This window comes from Tachyglossus aculeatus, chromosome X2 (genome assembly GCF_015852505.1).
Source record: "Tachyglossus aculeatus isolate mTacAcu1 chromosome X2, mTacAcu1.pri, whole genome shotgun sequence".
NCBI classification, from domain to species: Eukaryota; Metazoa; Chordata; class Mammalia; order Monotremata; family Tachyglossidae; genus Tachyglossus; species Tachyglossus aculeatus.
The window spans coordinates 26043237-26068816 of record NC_052100.1 but is presented as its reverse complement, the minus strand read 5'-3'; the positions used below and the strand labels follow the sequence as shown (position 1 = coordinate 26068816).

Below are 25580 nucleotides of genomic sequence, written 5' to 3'. Positions count from 1 at the left end.
TTCATTCTGTTGACCACAGCTAATTAACCTTAATGCTATTGCTTGGCCAGAATGACTTTTCCTTGCATCTTGGATTGGCCAGAAACCTGGGGGATGTCCCAGCCCGAAAAAATCCCAGTCCATGCCCACGTCCTAGTCAGCCCACGATTGGCACCTGCCAATGCTGCCTGGCCCAGCCTGGGTAGAGCAAGACCATGTTGGCATTGCTCGAGGGAAGAGGGCATAATGGGAGTCTTGTTTGCCAGACCGGCCATGAGCTTTGGATTGTCGCTGGTCCAGCCCCTGCCTGAAGCCAGGGGGTCCCCGAAGCCCAGTCCGAGACTGAGGGGCCTCAGCTTTGTGCCAGGCTCTTCCCAACAGGCCGCAGAAGGACACGGGAAACAATGGCTCTTCTGTGCTCAAGCATCATTCAGCAGAACACCCCATCCTGGACACACAAATATAAGGGGCAAGAGATTAAACAATTCATCAATACTATTTATTGAGTGCAGAGCCCTGTACTAAGAGCTTGGGCAAGTACAACGAGATGGTTGACATGATCCGTGCCCTCAAAGAGTTTATAATCTAGCAGGAGAAACAGGCACTAAAATAAATTACAGGGAGGAAAAGTAACAGAATTTAAAGATATGGACAGAAAGGCTAAGAAAGTGTAGGGGGGATACTCATTTCTCAAGTACTTGGGGTGACCCAGAAGAGCTAAAGTAACAGTAAGAGGGAGATATAGAGTGGGAAGATGAGAGAACAATCTGGGCAGGCCTCCTGAAGGAAATGTAATTTTAGTAGAACTTTGAAGATTGGGGGTAGTGGTCACCCTGATCTGAAGGGGCAGGGAATCTCAGGCAGAAGGAAACAAGAAATTGACAGAGAGATGATACTGAAGCACAGTGAGTAGGTTGACTTGAGAGGAGCAAAGCAGGTGAGCTGGGGTATACTGGGAGAGGAATGAGCATATGTAGTGGAGAAAGAGTTGGTAGAGTGCCTTGAAGCCAATGATGAATTTTTGCTTGATAGCAGTAGTAGTAGTAATAGTATTTATTAAGCACTTACCATGTGCAGAGCACTATATTAATCACTGGGAAAGAGTATACAGAAGTGCAAATTATGTGGAGAAGGATGGGAAACAGTTGGTATTTTGTGAAGAGCTCAGAGAAGTATGCGAAACAATGTGGCAGATAAAATGATCTGGGCAACAGAGATAAGTATGGAATGCAAAGCAGGCAGGGAAATCAGAGAGAAGGTTGATGCAGCGATTGAGGCAGGATAAGACAAGTACTTGAACCAGTGTGGTACTGGGGCCCGTATTAACTTGAAATATTATCTGAATTTTTTTTTTAACTTGAAATATACAATTTTGACCAGAATCTGGTCAGGGACAATCCTGACACCCAGCTCCAACTCAACTTTTGGGAGCAAGAGGACCAGGCAAATAAGGGAATAAATTACAAATTATAATTATAAATAAGGGAATATTTGGGGAGACATAAAGTTCACTTCCCACACTAGAACCAAATGCAGTATTCTGCACATCATAGGTGCTCAATAAATATGAGTGGTTGATTGCTTGATTGATTGACTGAGTCTATCCCAGAAAACCTGGCACGCCCATCCCCAGCTGAAAGGCTGAGAACCCTTCTTGGGGAGGGTTGCTGGTCAGAGAAGCAGCGTGGCTCAGTGGAAAGAGCACGGGCTAGGGAGCCAGAGGTCATGGGTTCTAATCCTGGCTCCGCCACTTGTTTGCTGTGTGACTTTGGGCAAGTCACTTCACTTCTCTGTGCCTCAGTTCCCTCATCTGTAAAGTGGGGATTTAGACTGTGAGCCCTACGTGGGACAACCTGATCACCTTGTTCATTCATTCATTCAATCGTATTTATTGAGCACTTACTGTGTGCAGAGCACTGTACTAAGTGCTTGGGAAGTACAAGTTGGCAACACATAGAGATAGTCCCTACCCAACAGTGGGCTCACAGTCTACAAGGGGGAGACAGACAACAAAACATATTATCAAAATAAAATAAATAGAATAAATATGTACAAATAAAATAGAGTAATAAATACGTACAAACATATATACATATATACAGGTGCTGTGGGGAGGGGAAGGAGGTAAGGCGGGGGGATGGGGAGGGGGAGGAGGGGGAGAGGAAGGAGGGGGCTCAGTCTGGGAAGGCCTCAGCACTTAGAACAGTGTTTTGCACATGGTAAGCGCTTAACAAATACCATCATTATTTTGATTATCATCAGAGGATTGACAGCTGGGACACCAAGATACCTGTTCCCACTTTTTTTAAGTTAAATGATTTCTATGTGCCAGACACTACGTTAAGAGCTGGGATAGATATAAGCTAATCAGGTGGCACGCAGACCCTGCCTCACATGGGGCTCACAGTCTTAATCCCCATTTTACAGATGAGGTAACAGAGGTACAGAGAAGTTAAGTGACTTGCCCAAGGTCACACAGCAGGGAAGTGGCAGAGACGGGATTAGAAACTAGGTCCTTCTGCCTCCAGGGCCCATGTTCTATCTACTTGATCGAGCTTTTTTCCATTGCTTTCTAGGGGAAAGGCTGACATGGCTCTTAGCATTTCAAAGGAAGGTGGGCATCAGTGGGCAATACTGGTAAAACGTTACCCTCTGGACTGTATCTCTTCTCCAACGCAGAGCTGGGCTGCATCATCATCATCATCATCATCAATTGTATTTATTGAGCGCTTACTGTGTGCAGAGCACTGTACTAAGCGCTTGGAAAGTACAAGTTGGCATCCTTTAGCTCGGTCTGCCAGGAACTGCTCTGCAACAACTTTACACTCCTAACTTAGTCCTGCTCGTTTCTGAGGTTTAATGTGTTAACACACTGGGATAGCTGTTTCGTTAAACTCTTCCTGGGACAAATTCATATAGTTTTCCTGGTAGCTTAAATCCATTAAACTGAATCCTGAATGCGATGATCTCTTAAAATGCTTAGCTCAATCCATTTTAGAGGGAGAAGCCAGGACAGAGTTAGCTAGAAGCCTTCTCCTTAATTCTGGCTTTTCACCAAAATAACAAACTCCCTGGCTCCAAAATCATCCCCAGAGGAGGACGATTCAATGTGATGAAGCGTGTATTAATTAAAAGCAAAGGAAAATGTCCTCATCTGTGGCAATGAATTCAGCTTTTGCAGGCTATTTACTATGGGGTCACCTGCCTGGATGGTGTGCTGAAAAGAACCAAGAAAATGCAAGGCATCAAGTTCGTTATCTCTTCCAGAGACCTGTTTTTCACTGTCTTAGCTTTTCCTGTATCCGCAGTAAGTTGCAAGTATTTGTGTAAAGAAAAAGGAAAATAGATCACACTGGGACCCCCGGGGGCTTTCGTACGCACCCACACATGCTCAGTATGCAATCCTCAAGGAATAATAATAATTGTGGTATTTGAGAAGGGCCTATTATTTGCCAAGCTCTGTGCTTAGCCCTGAGGTTAGACAATACAATCAGATCAGACAAAGTATCTGTCCAACGTGGGACTATCCATCTAAATTGGAGGGATAATAGGTACTTAATTCCCATTTTACAGATGAAGAAACTAAGGCACAGAGAAATTAAATTACTTACCCAAGGTCACTCGGTAGGCAAGTGGCAGAACCAGGATTAGAACGAAGAACTCCTGAATCCACCATGCTGTGCTTTTTGCATTACACCACACTGCTTCTCAGCAAAAAGACTGATGGAGCTGTTCTGAAGCTCAAGAAAAGCTATACGAATAAAGCATTTATACCCAAAACCCACCTGAGTTTTGCGTTGTTTTGGGGGAATCCAAGGTCTCATCCCTAAGTGGAGAAAGCACTTGGTAACCTCACCTGTCAAAGGAGGATTAAGACTGTGAGCCCCATGTAGGACATGGACCCTGCCCAACCTGATTATCTTGAATCTACCCTAGTGCTTAGTACAGTGCCTGGCACGTAGTAAACAATTAACAATACCACCAGAAAAAAAAAAGGATGAATACCTTCTGCCACTCTCACAACTTCTTTTCCAACATAACAGAGCCTTGGAGATGGTTTTCTTGTTTACCCTAAGCCACCATCTGCTTTCTCACAGATGGAATGAGGCTTGCCTGCTGAATTAGAACCCGCATCTGGACTGTTTTGTTTTTTTTTCGGGTGAAATCCAGGGCCCAATCCAACTAGAAGGAGCCTTGTTAAGCTTCCTCAGCTAGAAAATGTTATTTGCATATGTTCCCACAATGCGCCGCAGTCCCAGGGTACCCCTTTAGATAGAGCAGGGAAGAAAATCACTGCTGTAAATGCACTGAATTTCTAATAATGACTATGGTATTATTAGGGAAGGATAGCAGGTACCTTCTCCCCATTTTACAGATGAGGAAACTGGAGCACAGAGCCTTGAAGGACTTGCCCAAGGTTACACAGCAGGCCAGTGACTAACCCAGCACTTAATACAGTTCTTGGAACATAGTAGGGGCTAAACAAATTCCACAATTATTATTATTATTATTACTACTATGTGACAAATACTGGGATTAATACAAAATGATCAAATGACACAGTCTCTACTCCTCAATCTAAAGGGGAGAGAGACCAGGTATTCACTCCCCATTTTACTGTTTAAGAAAGTGAGGCACAGAGCAGTTGAGTTACTTGCCCAGGGTCTCACACAGTAGGCGAGTAGCAAAGCCAAATTAGTCTCAGTGTCTCCTATTTGCCTTAACTGGACATGTTCCAATAGGCCATGGTGGTTTCCGGACCTTGACACCCTACAAGTATTGGATTATCTTTGGATTTCATTGAACCGGGCTCTCTGTGTCTCACCTCTGATAATCAGGAGTTGAAGGACTGAAAATTTGATTCAGTGCCTTTACTAGAGTCAAATAGTTCTAGAGAGAGGAGCTCTTTCCTAGCTTAACAGATTTGAAATACGGATCTTTTGACAATTTTTGTATTTTACCACTTGTTTTGGGCCTGTTTCTTGAATAATCATTTTCTTCATTGATAATAATCGTACGTGTTAAGTGTTTACCATGTGCTAAGAGCATGGGCTTGGGAGTCAGAGGTCGTGGGTTCTAATCCCGGCTCCGCCACTTGTTTGCTGTGTGATCTTAGGTAAGCCACTTAACTCCTTTGTGCCTCAATTACCTCATCTGTAAAATGGGGATAAAGACTATGAGCCCCACGTGGGACAACCTGATTACCTTGTATCTACCCCAGTGCTTAGAACAGTGCTTGACACAGAGTAAGCACTTAACAAATACCATAATTATTATTATTACTATTATAACAAAACAACCAGGACACAGTCCCTGTCCCACGAGAGACTCAGAGTCGAAGTATGGGAGAGAACAGGTATTGAATCCCCAATTTACAGTTGAGAAAATTAAGGCCCAGAGAAGTGAATTGACTTGCCCAAGATCACACAGCAGACAAGTACATCGATCTCATCTATTTTGCCCAACCTCTTGCACGCGTCCTATATCTAGCCTGGAATGCCCTCCCTCTTTATAACTGACAATTAATCTCCCCTCCAAAAAAGCCTTACTGAAGGCCCATCACCTCCCAGAAAGCCTTCCCTGACTAAGCCCTCTATTCCTTTCCTTCCACTCCCTTCTGCATTGCCCTGACTTGCTCCCTTATTCACCTCCCCCTCCCAGCCCCACAGCACTAGTGTACATATCCGTAATTTATTTACTTTAATGTCCGTCTCCCCCTCTAGACTGTAATCTCCTTGTGGGCAGGGAATGCGTGTGTTCTATTGTTCTGTTGTATTCTCCCAAGCACTTAGTACAGTGTTCTGCACACAGTAAGTGTTGGCAGGGATTAGAACCCAGACCTCTGAATCCCAGGCTCACGTGCTTGCCACACTGCTTCCCAAAATAAGTAAACCCACCCTAACACTATTTTTGTGCTCTTCTAGTTTGTGTTTCTGGTTTTTTGGGCCCTCTATCTGTACAACAGAGAGCTGATCTTCCCTGAGAGTCTGGAAAAACTCATTCCAGGGTGGCTGAATCATGCTATGGTAAGTGTCGGGGGAGATTGGGAATCAAGAGCAATTATCCGAAGCCGATACTCTTTGCACTGAATGTTCCAGGGTCACATTACTTATTTATGTTTCCAAAAGGTCTCATAACTCCCCTGCCTGAGTCCCCCCTCCCCGCCCCCACCGTCTATTTAAAGCTCACATTGTAAGGAGAAACACTGCCATTGTAATTAGCCTAAGAAGCCATTCAGAGGAGAGAGATTCAGGGAGTCCCTTTCTACCAAATTGCTTACGCAGTCATGGAGGAGATAGCAATCCGCATGGGGAAGGTAGTTTTGGGTGGCTGCAGTTGGAAAAGAGAATCATTTTTAGTAAACAGTCCAGTAAGAAAGTCCAAAATTTTAGAAATGCTCCTGAGCACTGTTTTGTGTGGCTGAACACCACACATGTAACTGAGAACTGTATATATTAGGAAGGGGGTTCAAAAAACAATCACCCCTCGAATCAGGGACTGCAAAGCAGCTTACAGGTCCTGTGTTTGGAAGACGTATCTCAGTTATATACAGGTTTCCAAATGGGTTTTTCATTTGACGTTGCTCTTTTAATAGATCCAATAATCCCTTGTATGCCTGCACTCTAGAAGGTTAAGGCTGCTAACGGTAATCTGGAACTTGACTTTCCTGGAAAAAGAGGGTGGGTAGTAAGGATATGATGTTCTCCGAGGGAGGAGGCAGTGGTGTGTTTGTCTGAGTCATGGGATCCACGAAGATGAAGTAACCGTAAGAGTCTGCTGCCAGTTCCTCAGTCTGTATAAAGGAATTTCAGGGTTTCAATCAGAATTCTATGAATAGAAGCCCAGATTCCTAGGCCTGCTCGGAGGCTGGACAATGGAGTCGCTCATGGCTCCTATCTGCTCCCAGCTGCAGAGAGGGCAGAGAGGAAGAGGGCAGCCCGGTACAAGTGGCTAAAACGGCCCAGACCCTGGCAGAATATTCAGCAAGCAGGATTCAATCTCTGCTGGACCGCCCTGACAGAGTGACCTTCAGCCTCCTGGCTTTATCTGGAAGGTACAAGACTGGAAGATAAGCAGAAGAGTGCCAGAAGGGGAATAAATAATGCTTTTCCAACACAAAAAGGGTTTATGCCACGATATAATTCTGCTCACATCGCTGGCTGGCAGGTAATGCATTCAGTCCAGATACTGGAGAAGCAGCGTGGCCTAGTGAATAAAGAATGGGGCTGGGAGTCAGAAGGTCCGGGGGTCTAATTCTAGCTCCACCACTCGTCTGCTGTGCGACTTGTGTGTCATTTGACTTCTCTGGGCCTCAATGACCTCATCTGTAAAATGAGGATTAATACTGTGAGCCCCATGTGGGACATGGACTGTGTCCACCCTGATTAGCGTGTTCCACTCCAGCACTTAGAACAGTGCCTGACACAGAGTAAATGCTTAACAGATACCACAGTTATTATTGTGGTTGTTATTATATTAATAAGAGGGAACTAGATGGTCTTGTGAGCAGGACACCCTGGGGTGTTACTGTGATACCTCCAGCTGTCTGATTTACAGGCCAAGAAGCACTATTGTATGCCACATGCTGTTATCTTCATCTCATCACCTCCACCTCTTTAATAGGTTTGCTGCAAAGCTTATTTTTGCCAAGAAGATGCTACTTCTTAATTGCATTTTAACCACAGCAACCATCCCACAAACGTGCAAGTCACGCTTGCAGTTTTCTGAATTATACTTGAAATATTTAAATTAAAATACATTTTAGTGTGTAAGGACTGGAACCAAATCCACAAATGAACGAATATTTAAAACTATTTTTGGCTTTGTTTTTTATTGCCAGTGCTCTCTGAGAAGGCCCCATTCAAGCAGAGAGTTCTGACAATAATAATAATGACAATAATAATAACAATTATGGTATTTGTTAAGTGCCACAGTACTAAACGCTGGGGTAGCTACAAGGAAAACTGTACTAAATGCCTGGGAAAATACAACAGAAGCCTCTTCCCATGAACACTTGTTCCCTGCTCACAGGCGCTTAGACTCTAATAGGATAATAATAATAATAATAATAATAATAATAATAATAATAATAATAGTGATAGCATTTATTAAGCGCTTACTCTGTGCAAAGCACTGTTCTAAGCGCTGGGGAGGTTACAAGGTGATCAGGTTGTCCCACGGGGGGCTCACAGTTTTCATCCCCATTTTACAGATGAGGGAACTGAGGCCCAGAGAAGTGAAGTGACTTGCCCAAAGTCACACAGCTGGCAATTGGCAGAGCTGGGATTTGAACCCATGACCTCGGACTCCAAAGCCTGTGCCTTTTCCACTGAGCCACGCTGGATGTCTGGCCAACAAAAGCTGTTTATTCAGAGTGGGAGCAGGAGGAAAAAATAAGATAATATAAATAGAAGAGTGAAGGTCAAATATGGAAGAAGTGAAAAAGAAGAGCCAGAGAAGAGGGAAAGGGAAAGAAAGGGATGATGGGAGAGAAGAAGGGAAAGGGGGAAAGGAAAAGAATACAGGATACACCTCTCTTCCCACCACCATTAGTGTAATCTGTAATAGGCTTCCAAAAATCAGATTCCCTTTCTCCTCTGTCTCTTTCCTTGTGTCTCTCTGTCTCCTGCAGAGTCTAGGTATAGAACTATAAAAATCCAACCATATTAGTAACAAACATAGTTCATTTATCCATTTCAAAGAGGTAATTAACATAGTGACTAGGAGAAAAACTAAATAACTCAACCAACAAAATAGCATTTTGTAAAAGATTCCAAGTCATCTTAATGCTGCGTGCCTTGAGTTTAGAAGGCATCTTATAGATAGGCAGATATTTCTATTAATTTGCATATAGCTGGGTCTTTTAAAAAACATTTATGTTAAATGCACATGTAGCCAACACACAGGGGAAAACATCAAAACCAACACATTAGCATTCTATTAAAAACATCAGTATTTTAGCCAAGCATTTCTTATCCACATTCAGGAGCCTGTGATCACAGACATTTCAAACTCATCTCAGTTTCACGGTATTGTACCTGTTCAAAGAACTGTGGTTGAATAAGTTCCCAAGTGGTCTACAGCCTTACCTAGGACCTCAGCTAAATGTAAATCTGGCTGAGTAAAACAGTCACCTTACCGAGCAGTCTTCTTTCTTGCACTAATCCCACAGGTCAGGACAGTGCTTGGCACATAGTAAGCATTTCAGAGATACCACAATTGGTGCTATCATTGGAGTCTTGGAGGGGCATAACTCAGAACTGGCAGGTGAACTCCATACTGGAAGTGTTACAGTTGCATTTGGGGCTAGGTCTTCAGGGTGGCCCCTGGGGACTGCAGTCTGCCTTCTCCTCCCTTCCACCTTCTCCCTTTCCTAAGTAGCCAGGTGGAAAGATCCTGGGTCTGGGATTCAGGCGACCTGGAGTCTGATCCCAGCTCTGCCTTTGATCTAGGGCAAGTCAGTTAACCTCTCTGTTCCTCAGTTTCCTTCTTTGTAAAATGGGAATAAGACCCCTGTTCACCCTACCTTTAAGACTGGGAGCCCTGTATTAGGTCCGGTGTCACGTCCAATTTGATTATCTTGTAACTAGCCTAGTATTTAGCACAGTGCTAGGCAACTGTTAATAATGGTGGTATTTGTTAAGTGCTTACTGTGTGCCAAGCACTGGGGTAGATACAAGGTAATCAGGTTGTCCCACATGAGGCTCACAGTCTTAATCCCCATTTTACAGATGAGGTAACTGAGGCACAGATAAGTTAAGTGACTTGCCCAAAGTCACACAGCTGACAAGTGGTGGAGGCGGGATTAGAATCCATGACCTCTGACTCCCAAGCCCTTGCTCTTTCCACTGAGCCACACTGCTTCATGCACCATTATTAAACAGGATCTCTCCCTCTCTGTCTTCTCTTGCTCCACCCCTAACTATCCCTCACTCTTAACTTTCCTGCCTCTGTTTTATGGACAGTGAGAACAAATACATATTCAACCCAGATCAGCGAGGAATTTTCCCGGCTATCCAATCTGCAACCCATCTGTAAACAAAGATTTTGACCTACACTGATGACAGTCAAGTGCAGCTCAGTGGTTTAGCCACAGAGAGATACACAACTGTCCGCTCATAAATGTAGAAAGTTTGAGGGAAGAAGGGCATTTCCTTCTAGAAAGATAATGTTTGTCAAGCACTTTGGCACCGTTCCATATTAGAGATGTTACAGCTCCTTGCTCGGCACTATTAATAATAGATATCCTACCTCAGGGTAGATAAAAACTGTGTGCCCAGACAGTTTCTAGAAGAAGGCAGAAATGCAGGGAGGCACCCTGGGTGTAAAGCGTCATTAGCTAACATTCTTTTTAGAGATTCTTGTGATTGATGCTTTCTCTCAAACACTCTCCTCCTTGGCCTCTCGTGACTCATGTTGCTCAGTCAGTGAACTCATCGAGCCCCCAAAATGAGCATCCCAGCAAGCCCCTCTCCTATTGCCAAGCAAATTCATTCCTGGATGGAACATTCGAGAACTTGGGGTGGGGAAGGGTTTTGCAGTTCTAGGACTTCTGCCCACAATATTCCTTCCACTAGACTACTAGGTAACCTTGGTCAAGTCACAACTTCTCAGTGCCTCAATTTCTTCATCTCTAAAATGAGGATCAAATACTGTTCTCCCTCTTCAGACTTTGAGGCCCATGTGAGACAGGAGCTGGCACATAGCACATAATACGCACTTAACAAATACCACAGTGATTATTATTTTAATCTGCTTCAGTTTTAGCCATTATGGAATTTGTGCTGAGTTTGCTGGGTGTTGTGGACAGGAGCAGCCCCTGCCACTGCTGCTCCCAGCTGAGAAGCAGCAGAGGTGACCTCTGAGGTGCAGATTCTTTCAGTGGTATTTATTGAATGCCTACTGTTGTGCAGAGCACTGTACTAAGCTCAGGTGACCACAGGCCAGCACCACAGATTGTCTCAAATACCTACAGCAGCAGGGTTAGGGATGCTGGCAGTGGGCTTCCAGGTTGAGTAGGGATTAACACCTCTTTAGCTTCTGCTCTGGTAGTGTCCACACTGCCAACTGCTGAACCACAAAACACTGCCCAGCTTTAAAGTCACGATTTCACCTTTGAATCAATTCCCATTTCTCCCCCTGACCTGCTGACGACCTTCAACTATAGCAGCAGCCCCATCATCAAACAGGTGACCAGGCCACTGTTTCAATGATAACAATTTTCATAATTCTTCCCACTTGCAAAGAATTCTTTTCCCATAGCAAAGTACATAAAAATACAGGCAAAATAACACACGTTTTCATCACCACACCGTTAAGTGCCGTAAGGGGAGGGATCGTGTCTCTCAATCAGTCACATTTATAGAGAACTTGCTGTCCTAAGTGCTTGGGAGAGTACAATATAGCAGAGTTGGTAGATATGCTCCCAGCCCACATGAGTTACTTATGCTACTGAACTCTCCCTAGTGCTTAATACAGTGCTCTGCACAGAGCAAGCACTCAAAAAATACAATTGATTGGTTGACTGATTTAATTACACGACATGGATAGAACCCAATGAAAGAACTAGGAAACTCTCTTCCCACAACATGGGTCTGCTTTGGTTATAACACGACCCACAAATTGGGCAAGAAGGTTTAGTGCAGGAAGAAACAGTTGTTTCATTGTGACCAGGCCCAGCCCTGAAATTTTAGCTCACCTCGGTGAATAAAAATTAAAATGGTGGTATTTGTTAAACAATAATTTGCCAAGCAGTGTGGTAAATACAAGATATTCAGATTAGATACAGTCCTTGTCCCACAAGGAGTTCCCAGGCTAGACAGAATGGATTTAAAAAGCAAGTCAGAGAAAGAAAAGGCAATCTCCAGTGGCTACCAATCAATCTGCGCATCAGGCAGAAACTCCTCACCCTCGGCTTCAAGGCTCTCCATCACCTCACCACCTCCTACCTCACCTCCCTTCTCTCCTTCTCCAGCCCAGCCCGCACCCTCCGCTCCTCTGCCGCTAATCTCCTCACCGTGCCGCGTTCTCACCTATCCCGCCGTTGTCCCCTGGCCCACGTCATCCCCCTGGCCTGGAATGCCCTCCCTCTGCCCACCCACCAAGCTAGCTCTCCTCCTCCCTTCAAGGCCCTACTGAGAACTCACCTCCTCCAGGAGGCCTTCCCAGATCCCTTCCTTCCTCTCCCCCTCTCCATCCCCCTGTCTTACCTCCTTCCCTTCCCCACAGCACCTGTATATATGTATAAATGTTTGTACATATTTATTACTCTATTTATTTATTTATTTTACTTTTACATATCTATTCTATTTATTTTATTTTGTTAATATGTTTGGTTTTGTTCTCTGTCTCCCCCTTCTAGACTGTGAGCCCACTGTTGGGTAGGGACCGTCTCTATATGTTGCCAACTTGTACTTCCCAAGCACTTAGTACAGTGCTCTGCACACAGTAAGCGCTCAGTACGATTGATTGATTGATTCCCCATCGCCCCGACTCACTCTCTTTGCTCTACCCGCCTCCCTGCCCCACAGAACTTGTGTATATATGTACATATTTATCATTATAATTCTATTTATTTTTATTAATGATGTGTATATATCTATAATTCTACTTATTTATTATGATGCTCCTGATGATCAGGTCACTGTACCTCACTATACTTCAATCTCATCTATCTTGCTGCCGACCTCCGGCCCATGTCCTACTTCTGGCCTGGAATGCCCTCCCTCCTCATATCCAACAGACAATTACTCTACCCCCACTTCAAAGTGTTACTGAAGGCGTATCTCCTGCAAGGGGCCTTCCCTGTTTAAACCTTCCTTTCCTCTTCTCCCACTCCCTTCTGCGTCGCCCTGACTTGCTCCCTTTATTCATTCCCCTGTCCCAGCCCTGCAACAATTATGTACATATTTGTAATTTATTTATTTATATTAATCTCTGTATCCTGCTCTAGACTGTAAACTCATTGTAAGCAGGAAATGTGTCTGTTTATTGTTATAGTGCACTCTCCCAAGTGCTTAGTACAGTGCTCTGCACAGAGTAAGCACTCAATAAATACAATTGAATGAAAGGTCAGAAACAGTCCCTGTCCCTTGGGCTCACAGTCTGCTGCCCCAACCCCCAAAAGCGAGGCCAGGGTCACTTCCAGTTTATTTCAAGCTCATTTAGAGCTTATCAGGGCCTGGGTCCAGGGATACAGCTCTCTTCAGTGCCGTCATCAGAAAGCATGATAAAGCGTGACAGATAGAGTAGCTCTCAACCATGGAAAGGGAGGGGGTTCTACCATGTCAAAACATCATTAGAAACAGAGAAAGAGAAAGCCCATTCCTCATGAAGGATTTTAACCAGGCCACTGTTTACCTGTGGGGCCTTTCCCACCCACAGTGTTCTCCCTGTGCTCATCCGCAAGGCTGAAAAAGAGGCAGGAAACGATAAGATGTTTTATCACCTCATTTTGAAAATGTCAGGGTTTCAGGCTGTCCTGGAGTAAAGTAAATGTTCCCATAGTACCCAGGAAATCTAAGATATGGTGGATAGCACGTTTTCCTTACTTTGCTGATTCAGCTTTTGGAGAGGATGTGGGAAGAGAATCATGGTTGTATCTTGTACCAAGCACATGAAATACAATCTCTGGAAATTGAATGGATCCCCTTTTCGCGACCTCTCACTCAAAACCCCATCAATGTCAAGGTGATCGTCTTCTTTCTCAAAATGCCTGCTGATAATTTGTTGCCTTTGCAGCAATCTAGAAAATAACCACTGACCATCTCAAGACATAATAAAAATGAAGTGGAAAAAAAAAGAGGTCCTATTTTGCTGAATGTCAGAGGGAGGGAGGGAGGGAAAAAAGAAGGAAAGGAGGGGGGGAAAAAGGGAGGGAAAGAGGGAGAGAGAGACAGGCACCATTGTCTAAATGGGTTTAGAAAAAAACCCTCACTCAATCCTGTTGTCCAACAGTATTTGAATGTCTGAAAGGGGAGTTTGCAGGCTGTCTTACTTATTGTTTATGGTACTTGTTAGGCGCTTTCTGTGTTCCAGAAACTGTACTAAGTGGTGGAGTAGATACAAGATAATCAGATTGGACAGTCTTTGTCCTACATGGGGCTTACAGTTTAAACGGGAGAGAGGAAGATTTGATTTCTGTTTTGCAGATAAGGAAACAAAGGCCCAGAGAATTTAAGTGACTTGCCCAAGGTCACACAACAGAAAAGTGGTGGAGGCAGGACTAGAACTCAGGTCCTCTGATTCCCAGACCCATGCTCTTTCCACTAGACCATGCTGCTTCCCTGTCCTGATCTGAAGCTGTCATGACCAGATTCTGGAAAGAGGAGGATCCCCCACCCCACTCCCACCAAGGCCCCCACCACCATCATTGATGTCTTGGAAAAAGAAATTTTAAATGCATCCAGAGCAAAGGTTATCCTGTTGACCAAAGGGAGACGAACGCCTTCTCCAGTCCCCCGACTCTCCCACTGTCCCCCACTCTAGTGTTTCTACCAGGGATGTTTTGTTTTCTTTAGAAAGAAATATTTTTCCCCCTCTGAGATAATTAATTTTTGTCAGTTTCTCTGTTTATAAGGGAAACTGAGAAACTGTTAATTGAAATACAGAATGAGTCACTGTTTTCAGCAATTTTTGGCAGCGTTCTAATTTGTGTCAATCTCGGCCTAATTATTAGGATTTTTTTCTCTTGCTCAAAGAGTATTTTTTTTTCTTTTCTCCTCTGTTTTACACATGGCATAAGACATGAGCCCCATTGATTTGTGTCAAAATGAATCAAGATGCCAATGCAGCTGGATTATCGGGTTGCTTGGTATCATACTTTGTTATTCATGGCCGTTCAATATTTAAAGGCTTGACATAGTACAGCAGGTTTTCTCTCTCCCTTCCCCTGGCCACAACCAGAAAATAGGATGCGTTTAAAGACTTCTCCACCAGTATTAAACCAGGGTCTATGGCCCATCACTAATGACATCACCAAAGTGAACTTCCCAGCAGCCATCAAGGGAAATTCATTTGGAAAGCCAATGGGATGTCACGGGCAAAGGGCAAAGCTTTATAATAGGTGACTAGTCAGGCATTCCTGTGGTATTTGTTGCAAAAACATTAATCATTGCAAACTCATTTCATCCTAATGTGGATGTAGTACATTATTCCAAAGGAATTCCTCTGCAAATGACCATTAATGTACAAAACGGAAGCCATTAACTGTAGGCAGGGTTCATAAAACCCATTAGATCAATGGCAAGTATAATGGCAGTGTTAATGGCTCTTAATAGAAGTTAGATTCTTTCTCTCTCTGACTCGGAGCACAGAACTTTATGTTTTGCAGGTAAGGGAGATGCATTGGCCACCGACCTCTGATATCCTGGAGACTTTTAGGAAAAAAGGTCAGAATGGCTGAAATAACCAAAGGTCCACTGACCTGGTTGCAACCCGAAGGGAAAGTTGGATGAAAAGAGGAGGAAATTGCACCCCACCCTGAAATCCAACAGTCTCAGGCTTCTGGGATCATCGGCAAGATCAATAGTGTTTATTGAGCATCTTCTGCACGCAGAACACTGTTCTAGTTGCTTGAAAACAAACCAACGAAATAGTAGACTCAGTCTTTGCCTTCCAGGAACTTATAATCTAAGTAAATACTGCCCTTCTCTGAAGATTTTTTAATGGAATTTGTTCAGAGCTTACTGGGTGTCAAGTACCGTTCTAAGTGCTGAGGTAGATACAAGTTGATCAGGCTGTGTAAGCTCATTGTGGGCAGGGGAGAACAGGTATTGAATCCCCATTTTGCAGTTGAGGAAACTGAGGCACAAAGAAATTAAGCGACTTGCCCAAGGTCACATAGCAGGCAAGGGAAGCAGCATGGGTTAGTGGAAAGAGGATGGGGTTGGGAGTCAGAGGAGGGGGTTCTAAACCCAGCTGTACCACTTGTCTGCTGTGTGACCTTGGGCAAGCCAATTAACTTCTCTGTGCCTCAGTTATGTCATCTGTAAAATAGGGATTAAGACTGTGAGCCCCATGTGGGACAACCTGATTACCTTGTATCTACCCCAGTGCTTTGAACAGTGCTTGGCACATAGTAAGCACTTAACAAGTACCATAATTATTATTATTGACAGAGCCAGGATTAGAATTCAGGCCCTCTGACATCCAGGCCCATGCTTTAATCCACTAGGCCACACTACATCCACCAGAATGTAAATTTCTTGAGGGCAGGGATCATGTCTCCCAGCTCTATTGCATTATATTCTCCCAAGAGCTTTGTACAGTGCTTTAGCCACAGTAATCGCTTAGTAAATTTCATTGATTGACAGCTAGATGGATTGATCCCAGGGGTACTTCATAGAGGACTTGAAGTCCTTCGGTTCTTTGAATGGAAAATGATTTCGAGTCCAGGGCAACTCTCTAGGAACTTCTTGACCTAATGGGGACCTCTGGGTGACAATGGCACCATGCTCTGGAAGCAGAGATGAGAGTGAGGAGGGAACAGTAGCTAACCTCTCTCCATTCTACCCCTCAACTCCAATAGAGCCAACACCCACAGGAAGCACTACATTGTGTTTCATGGGAAGCTGAGGGAAGGAGAAAAGAGAGCGACAGAGAAACTGAGGGCAAGGGAGAAAAGATGAAAGTGAAACCAAGAATTTCCAACTGGTACTAAATTCTCCAGCTGGTCTCAGGCTGTGCTAAATGCTATTCCGACTTGTAATGATTCTATTTCTCTTCCAGCACACTGCCATATTGCCAATCTCACTGATAGAGGTCATGATCACCCCTCACCGTTATTCGTCCAAGAAGAAAGGACTGCTCTTGCTTGGCTGTTCTGCTGTTGCTTATATCTGCTGGTAAGAGCCCGAGGGTGCTGGTTCTGCCCTATTTAGGTAGCAAATTTCAGCCCCCAAGGCAAACTTCACCCACTGATTATTTCATTCAATAGTATTTAAGTGCCTACTATGTTCAAGGAGCTGTTCTAAGCAATGGGAAAACATACTTGGAAGAGAATTAGACATGGTCCCCAAGTGCAGAAGAAATCTATCCCCAAGAAGTCATGTGGACCAGGAGTTCTGAAGCTATGGATCCAGACTGGAAATATGATTTATCAGAGAGGTTTGAGGAGCATGAGGATTCAGAAAAATATTTCAATGGAAACATAGGTACAAGATAACTATTGTTGGGTTATGGGGCTGCTTAAACAACATTACACCATTCACTCTTTTATACAGTTCCATCTGATGGTCCTCAGTGTTGGAATACCTTAGAGGACACTGAAGCAGTAACCTAGTGACACGTGGATTGGCTTACACTTCTCTCAGTGGGGCCAGGGAGAGAAAGAGGAGCAACAGTAAAATCCAGCTGCTGAAATAACCCTCTGGCCTGTTCCAATCCCATTTTCTACTAACATGACCTGGAGTGCCCACCGCCCATGGTACCCTTATCTAATCCTCACCAACGTCGTCGGTAGTTATGAAGTGCCTACTGAATTAATGGGAGAATGAGAATGAATTATTAGACAATGAATAGTGTGTCCAGCAGGAGAAGGCTGGGAGAACCTCTCTCTCTCAGGTTTTCTGAACTTCCGGGGCTCTCAGCCATGGTGACTAATGAATGGCTTATTAGGTCTATCCAAAGCTCTCTTGGAAACTGAGAAGCAACAGGTGGCATTTCATAGGCTGGAAGGTTCGATGGGTCCTTTCTAGTCTTCCTCTTCTCTGAGCCTTAGCTCAGGAAATGCCACCTCTTCCTTATCTCCTTCCAGTCTTTCTCCAATCAATCAATTGTATTTACTGAGCACTTACTATTACTAAAAATAATATTAATGATGGTACTTGTAAAGCACTTAATATGTGCCAAGCACCATTCTAAGAACTGGGGTAGGTACAAGTTAATCTGGATCGACACAGTCCCTGTCCCACATGGGGCTCACACTCTTATTCTCCATTTTATAGATGAGGTAACTGAGGCCCAGAGAAGTTAAGCGACTTGCCCAAGATCACACAGCAGACATGTGGTGGAACCTGGTTTTGTGCTCACCCCCTCCCACCTCACCTCCCTTCTCTCCTTCTCCAGCCAAGCCCACACACTCCACTCCTCTGCCGCTAACCTCCTCACTGTGACCCATTCTCACCTGTCCCACCGTCAACCTCTGGCCCACGTCCTACCTCTGGCCTGGAATGCCCTCCCTCCACACATCCACCAAACTGGCTCGCTTCCTCCCTTCAAAGCCCTACTGAGAGCTTATCTCCTCCAGGAGGCCTTCCCAGACTGAGCCCCCCACTTTTCCTCTCTCCTCCTCCTCCTTCTCCCCTCCCCATCACCCCCGCTCATTCCCTCTGCCATACCCCCTTCCCCTCACCACAGCATTTGTATATATTTGTATATATTAGAGAAGCAGCGTGGCTCAGTGGAAAAAGCATGGGCTTTGGAGTCAGAGGTCGTGGGTTCAAATCCCAGCTCTGCCACTTGTCAGCTGTGTGACTTTGGGCAAGTCACTTAACTTCTCTGTGCCTCAGTTACCTCATCTGAAAAATGGGGATTAAGACTGTGAGCCCCACGTGGGACAACCTGGTCACCTTGTATCCCCCCAGCACTTAGAACAGTGCTTTGCACATAGTAAGTGCTTAATAAATGCCATTATTATTATTATTATTTGAACATATTTATTACTCTATTTTATTTGTACATATTACTCTATTTTATTGATGTGTATATAGGTATAATTCTATTTATTCTGATGGTATTGACACCTGTCTACTTGTTTTGTTTTCTTGTCTGTCTCCCCCTTCTAGACTGAGTCCATTGTTGGGTAGGGACCATCTCTATTTGTTGCCGATTTGTACTTCCCAAGTGCTTAGTACAGTGCTCTGCACACAGTAAGCGCTCAATAAATACGATTGAATGAATGAATGCAAAGCAATGCTCTAGGTACTTGGGAGAATACAGTGGAGTGCACAGATAGGATCCCTGCCCTCCCTAATTAATTCCCAACACCCCAGGTTGGTTCCATCCAACAGCCACCGTTAGCATAGATGTAGTTATACCTGCTCCTAGCACTCACATATATTTATGTGTATTCATTTAAACTATTTATTTTTACACATATATTTGTGTGTATTCATATTCAACTATTTATTACGCCCTTGCCTGCCTATGCTTCTGCAGTTTTCCGACTTTGGTCTGTCTAGTTGATTGGAGGGTAACTATGTGCTTTTTCATTGTCAGTGTTCTTTGTTTAATGTTTCTTAGCTTGGTTTTATGAAGAAGAGGAAAAGGTTATCCCTGACCCATACTATGTCACTCTGAAATATTAACTATGGTATTTGTTAAGCACTTACTAAGTGCCAAGCACAGTACTAAGTGTTGGAGTAGATACGAGGATAATTATGTCAGGCATATGTCAGTCCCTGTACCACACAGGGCTCAAAGTCAAAGCAGGAGGGAGAACAGATATTCAATCCCCATTTTACAGAGGATGAAACTGAGGCACAGGGAATTAAGCGACTTGTCTATGGTGGCATAGTGGATAGAGCACAGGCTGGTGAGTCAGAAGGCCCTGGGTTCTAATGGCTCCACCACTTGTCTGCTGTGTGACCTTGGGTAAGTCACTTCACTTTTTTGTGCCTCATTTACCTCATCTGTAAATTTGGGATGAATGCTGTGAGCCCTATGTGGGACATGGACTGTGTCCAACCTAATTAACTTGCATCTACCCCAGTGCTTAGTACAGTGCCTGGCAGCACAGTAAGCAATTAACAAATACTGTAAAAAAAAATGATCACATAGCAGGCAAGTAGCAGAGCTAGGATTCAAACCCAGGCCCTCTGCCTTCTAGGCTCATGCTCACTAGGACACACTGCTTCTCTGAAATGAAGAAAATAGAGCAGTTTCTTCAGCAATTAAGATCCTAGCGGTATTCAGTTTTATGTCCACAGAATGCACCTTTTCTCCACAGCAGCTGTTACTGAGCATAGGGTGACTGGCAGAGAGAATGTGGCTGGCTCAGTGCAAACCACCACCACTACCACAAAAGCAATTTGAGTACATGTCCTGCTGGCAGATAGACATGTCTTATCCCTCTTTGTCACTAGTGTGAGTGATGCTCTCCCTGAAGGTGATTACGTGGGCTCACTGTGAAAGTGAACAGGAGATGTTTGGTGTGACAATCACATCTACGGACACAACTTCACAATTATTACCATTACTATAGAAGCATCACTGTCCTGCTTCTTACTCTATCCAAGACTGACATATCTCTAGCCTCCCTGAGACTTTGCCCAGGGGGGCCTGCCATCGGGGGGATTGGATGAGTCTCCTGGGAGAGGGTAGACCTGCCCTGGATCTCCAAATGGAGGAAATCCATGGGGATGCTGTAAGATGGCTGCTTCCAGACCAACTGAGAAAATTGGTGAAATAGACAAATAACCCAGCAAGAATGAGGTAAGGAATATGGACCAAGGCCAGGGCCAGAGAGAGCGTGAGAACCAAACGTGAGCAATCACTCTGAGCAGGACAGCGTGACAGCTGAAACCATGTTATGACAATCTAAAAATAGCCATGTAAGCCAACTTCCAGGGAGACTGCCCATGTGGCTTGTTTTTGTTATTTTTCCGATTGCAAAATTAGAGGTTTGACCTATATATGGAAGCGTCCAGTTCAGAAAAGGGGAGATGACTGTCCCAATCCTCTGGATATCACCCATAGTACATAGGCAGAGCTGACATCTGGCAAGATCTCAAATCTGGTCCCTTCTCCCCCAGTTCCTCTAACCTCTGACACTTTTTAAGTCGGAGTGAGGAATAGCTGCTGACCTGCAGATAATTGATTCCCAGTTATCAGCCGGGATGCAACGCTGTCCTAGGCTTTGATATACTGTGTCCTTACATTGTTTCCTCTGCCCTCCTTGCTTCATAGACCTACAGTTGGCATCCCATTGTCACCATGCTCTTCTAGCCTTCCGAAGATCCAGCTAGTTTTCTTCATTCTCTCATTTACTTTTGTCTCTCCAAACATCAATGGAAAACATGTTGCCTAGATAGCAAAATTCTGTGCCAGCATTCTGCTCTTTCAACACCGAGGAATATCTTCGGTTGTGTGGAGATTCCCTGGTATTGTCTGTATACAACCTCAGTCTTCTTCAGACTGTTAGTCCCTAACAGTCTGCCGATTCTGAAAACCATTTCCATTAGATGCTATGATAGTTTTCCTACTCAGCTTTCTCTCTTTTTTTCTTGGAGTTAGAGATGATGTTGGTGTCTGAAATCTAAGTGCCTGCCTGTAGCTCTGAACAAGTGTAACCATCAACTTTGGGAGCCTTAGTTTCTTGACTTCAACCTCAATGGTGACTTCCTCAAAAGTCAAGAAGACAGCCATGTCCTCCCATGCCACTGTGATTTCCTTAAGACTCATCCTTGGTGATGGAAAGTGTGTGAAGGAAATCACGGAAGAGTTTCTTCTATGATGCCCCCAATAGCTTCCTCCTCTGACAGGTTTTCCTGCCTCCAACCAACCATATTGCTCCTTATTCTCCTCAACTTTTAAGGGAGCTTCTGAGGAATGGATGAGGCTCAAGTGCTTGAGTTTGGAGTGCTACCGGCACAGAGCATTCACTGCTTTTCTCTGGCATCTGAGTCACTGCCTCACCTAAAACAGGAAGTAAATATTAGGGGGCTGGAAGGGGGAAGGGGGATCCTAAAACCAATTTTTAATTCCATTTCATAATCCTTTCCTAAGAGTTTAATATTCTTAGTCTGTCAATCACTCTTTCCTGTAGCAAATGGTTTCTTGAAAGAAGGTATATTTTATTCATTATTTGATTTTTTGAAAGCATGCATTCAGTCATGTTATCAGAGAAGTGTCATTAACTGACAGGAACCGTTTTCTTTTATGTCTCTATACTGACTGCCCCTTAATAAATTACTGTAATCTCACTGAATACTCTATCTGCATTTTCAGTAGGCTTCCTACTGCCAGGTGAATGGGCTCAAGTTCTTGTTCTTATTTTTCTCGGGAAACATCAGAATCCACTGGCCCCTTTTGGCATCCTTCTCTTGCAAACTCTCTAGTCTCCACTGAGAAATGAGGCAGCATTTTCATTTTAAAAGAATAGTGCCGAGCTCTCAGTTCAAAACATCTATCTATATAATTTGCAAATTGAGCTCAAATTACCCTCAAATATGTAAAACAAATGTAACAAGGGTAAAATGAATGAACTAATGCAAACTTCTGCCATTAATCCTCTAGATGGTAAATTTCTTGAAGGCAGGGATATTGTCTTTTTCCTCTATTTTACTCTTCCAAGCACTTAGTACAGTGCTCTGCACACAGTAAGCACTCAATAAATGCCATTGGTTGATTAACCTTAACACTCCAGATTTAAAATGTGCCTCTGTCCCCTCTGACACACTCTCTCTCACACCCTACAGGGACAAGCCTTCCTCCTCCAAGTCATAGCAACAGAACACCAGAGGCGAATCTTGTTCAGAAGCAGCGTGGCTCAGTGGAAAGAGCATGGGCTTTGGAGTCAGAGGTCATGGGTTCAAATCCCAGCTCCGCCACTTGTCAGCTGTGTGACTTTGGGCAAGTCACTTAACTTCTCTGTGCCTCAGTTACCTCATCTGGAAAATGGGGATTAAGACTGTGAGTCCCATATGGGACAACCTGATCACCTTGTATCCCCCCCCAGCGCTTAGAACAGTGCTTTGCACATAGTAAGCGCTCAATAAATGCCATTATTTTTATCATTATTATTATTTAGACCTGCCTCCCTTCACCAGCCCTGCCCTCTCACCCAAGCTCTGAGAATCCTGGTTAGTGCTCTTTACTGGTTCTGGTCCCATGAAAATAGGGGGTGAAACAGAAGAGTGATAGGTGAAATAGTATCTTCCCCTAGGAAATGCTGTAAAGTGCATTAAAGCATTCCCAGGATCCAAAAATTGATTGAAAAAGATAAAAATCAAAAGGGCAGTGATTAAAAAAACATATAAGTACATAATCAAATAGAAATGTAAGTATGTTATCAATGACAGAAGATTTTGTATAGGAGGGTTTTATATGTATGTAAGTAAATGTGTCATTTCCAGAGTTTTCTTTTACATCCTATTCGGCATGCTAAGTAATCTGCCATTATGCTAAATAGACCTACCTATGTCTATGCAATGTTGAAATGGACTTCAATCACTTATTCAGGTTAGACAAAATATTTCAAAGGTGGAAGAGGAGAGAACGAGCGATAGTTAAGCCAAAGTAAACATAAACATGGTAGCTTCTGGAGCTGAGGGAATGTTATCAGAAATACAGACAAATTTCCACAGCTCTTTAAGCCAAAAAGCACTAAAAGAAAGGGTTATGGCAGAGGATCCAAGCCATCAATGTTCGATGAATTAGCTATCATAACCCAAGAGAGTTCCTGAGTTGTCCATGTGAGGTGAACCTGAAAAATTGGGTAGCGGGCTGCGCATTTGGCATCTCCTTAGAGTCTCAGCAACTGACCCTGGGGGCTGCAAGACCAACTGGCTGAATCCCAATGCTTCCCTTGCCTTTGGGAAAGACTAAATCTGAATCCCAGAATGGTGGCAGCAAACCACTGGGGCAACTCCCAAGAACCCCCAAGACTGACCATACATGGCGATAAGAGGCTATGGGCCCTAGACTGTGGTGTTAAAATTGGGTGTCCATACTCTCTTATGGGACCAATACATCTCTGAGCCTGAGTTTGTTTGTGTACATTCTCCTTAATAGTTGGGGCTTGTGTGACTTTGAGAGGGCATGTGAGCTGCGGCTTTAGGGCTGGACCCTCTGGCGGCATGGTTGGCATCTCATTGCTTAGAACAGTGCTTTGCACATAGTAAGCGCTTAACAAATACCATCATTATTATTTCCCAACCCTCTGCTGCCTAGTACAGTCCTCCCACCCACCCGCCTCAGCTTCACAGGTTTCTGGCCTCCACTTATCCCCAGGAGCCTCTTGCTTGTGTTTGGGGAAACTAGGCTCCTTCCTGGCCTTCCTCGTCCTCTTTAGCACTGGGAGGGGCTGGGAAAAACAGGGAAGTAACTCTGTTATGCAGCCTCCCCTCCAACCAATCCCCAAATTCATAATAATGAAGTACCTCTATAGTTAATTGGCCAGAGAGATCGATTTGGCTAGGGCTGTTAAGAAACGCAATTCTGCAGAGGTTTTTTTCAGCTGACGTCAAGTTTGCCATGACATCAGGCTTTTCTGGGCCTACCGCTCACAGATAACATTTTGGGATTTTCCAACTCAACCTCAAATGAGTAAGATTGGGGCTCCTTCCTAATACTTTCCCACATAAACATGCACAGACAACCCACAGCAGGCATAGAACTTAGGGCTACAGGTTTCACTCTTTGGCTCTCCACATAACTCCATCTTCTAGAACTTTAACTCCCCAAACCCATCTTGTATCTCCGGCTTCAGAGAACTGAAAGAGAGCCATGTTAAGGAACTGGAATTGCTCTCCAGTCACCAAGACAATTACCAACTCTGTTGTATTGTACTCTCCCAAGTGCTTAGTACAATGTTCTGCGCACAGTAAGCACTCAACAAATTCCACTGACTGAATAATTGACTGACTGGAACAGTAGAGAAGAAGCATGGCCTAGTGAATAGAGAACGGGCCTGAGAGTGAGAAGGACCTGGGTTCTAATCTCGACTCCGCCACTTGTCCGCTGTGTGACCTTGGACAAGTCACTGCAATTCCTTTGTGCCTCAGTTATCTCACATCTGTAAAAGGAGATTGAGACTGGGAGCCCTGTGTGGAAGAGGGACCATGTCCAACCCGATCATCTTGTATCTACCCCAGCACTCAGTACACTGCCTGGCACATAGTAAGTGCTTAACAAATACCAACATCATCATCATCATCTCTCCTCCTCCAGGCTCTCTCCTTCCCCCGCCTGCACTTCTTTGGTTTAGTTCCTCTCCACACTTTTCCCCAACAACCATCTTTAATGAAAATCACCAAATGAGACACAACCAAATCAAGGTAAAAACATCTTGTCATTTTGATTTTCTGAGGGAGATACTGAATCAGCTGTTAACCATAACTCTATCTGTCTTCTATATCAGTAGAAAAAGACAGTTATTTCGGTGTTTTCTTAACCAGTGAACCTTATCTCCTTACCTAGGGTCCTGTGGATTTACACTGTAACTGGAAAATGGGTGTACCCTATATTCAGTGTACTCAGTCCAGTGAGCTTAGCGGCCTTCTTCTTCTTCAGTTATGTCCTCATTGTCTGCATCTACCTTCTTGGAGAGCAATTGAACCGACTGAGATGGGGTGAGTGCCTTTTGATTTTACTATTAAGTTCCTATTGAAAACCTTTGGGTACAGAAAGGGATCAGCATCCCAACCTTGGTGCTGGGGTCTTTAAACTTACACCTTGAAGGACGCTTAATGGAGATAGACATGGTGGGGTGGGATCTTTGAGCAGAATCCAGCAGACTCCTCATTCTGGTCTTGGTCTTCCTTCAGGGTAAATGTTTTAAAAATTCCTGCTCCATTGTTGGGATGACACACACACACACTCAGTTTTCTTTTCAGTGCTTAGAACGGTGCTCAGTGCTTAGAACAGTGGGTGGCACATAG

At 44.2% G+C, this 25580-nt stretch overlaps 1 protein-coding gene across 1 annotated transcript in view; it reads left to right on the top strand.

The window, feature by feature from the left end:
• The window catches only part of LOC119949408 (androgen dependent TFPI regulating protein), a 49471-nt gene that overhangs the window by 13075 nt on the left and 10816 nt on the right, over positions 1-25580 (top strand). The window contains exons 2-5 of the mRNA XM_038771157.1: positions 3152-3286; positions 5904-6005; positions 16708-16823; positions 25120-25271. Of these exons, the coding sequence (XP_038627085.1) occupies positions 3152-3286; positions 5904-6005; positions 16708-16823; positions 25120-25271 (505 nt within the window). The remainder of the gene's footprint in view (positions 1-3151; positions 3287-5903; positions 6006-16707; positions 16824-25119; positions 25272-25580) is intronic.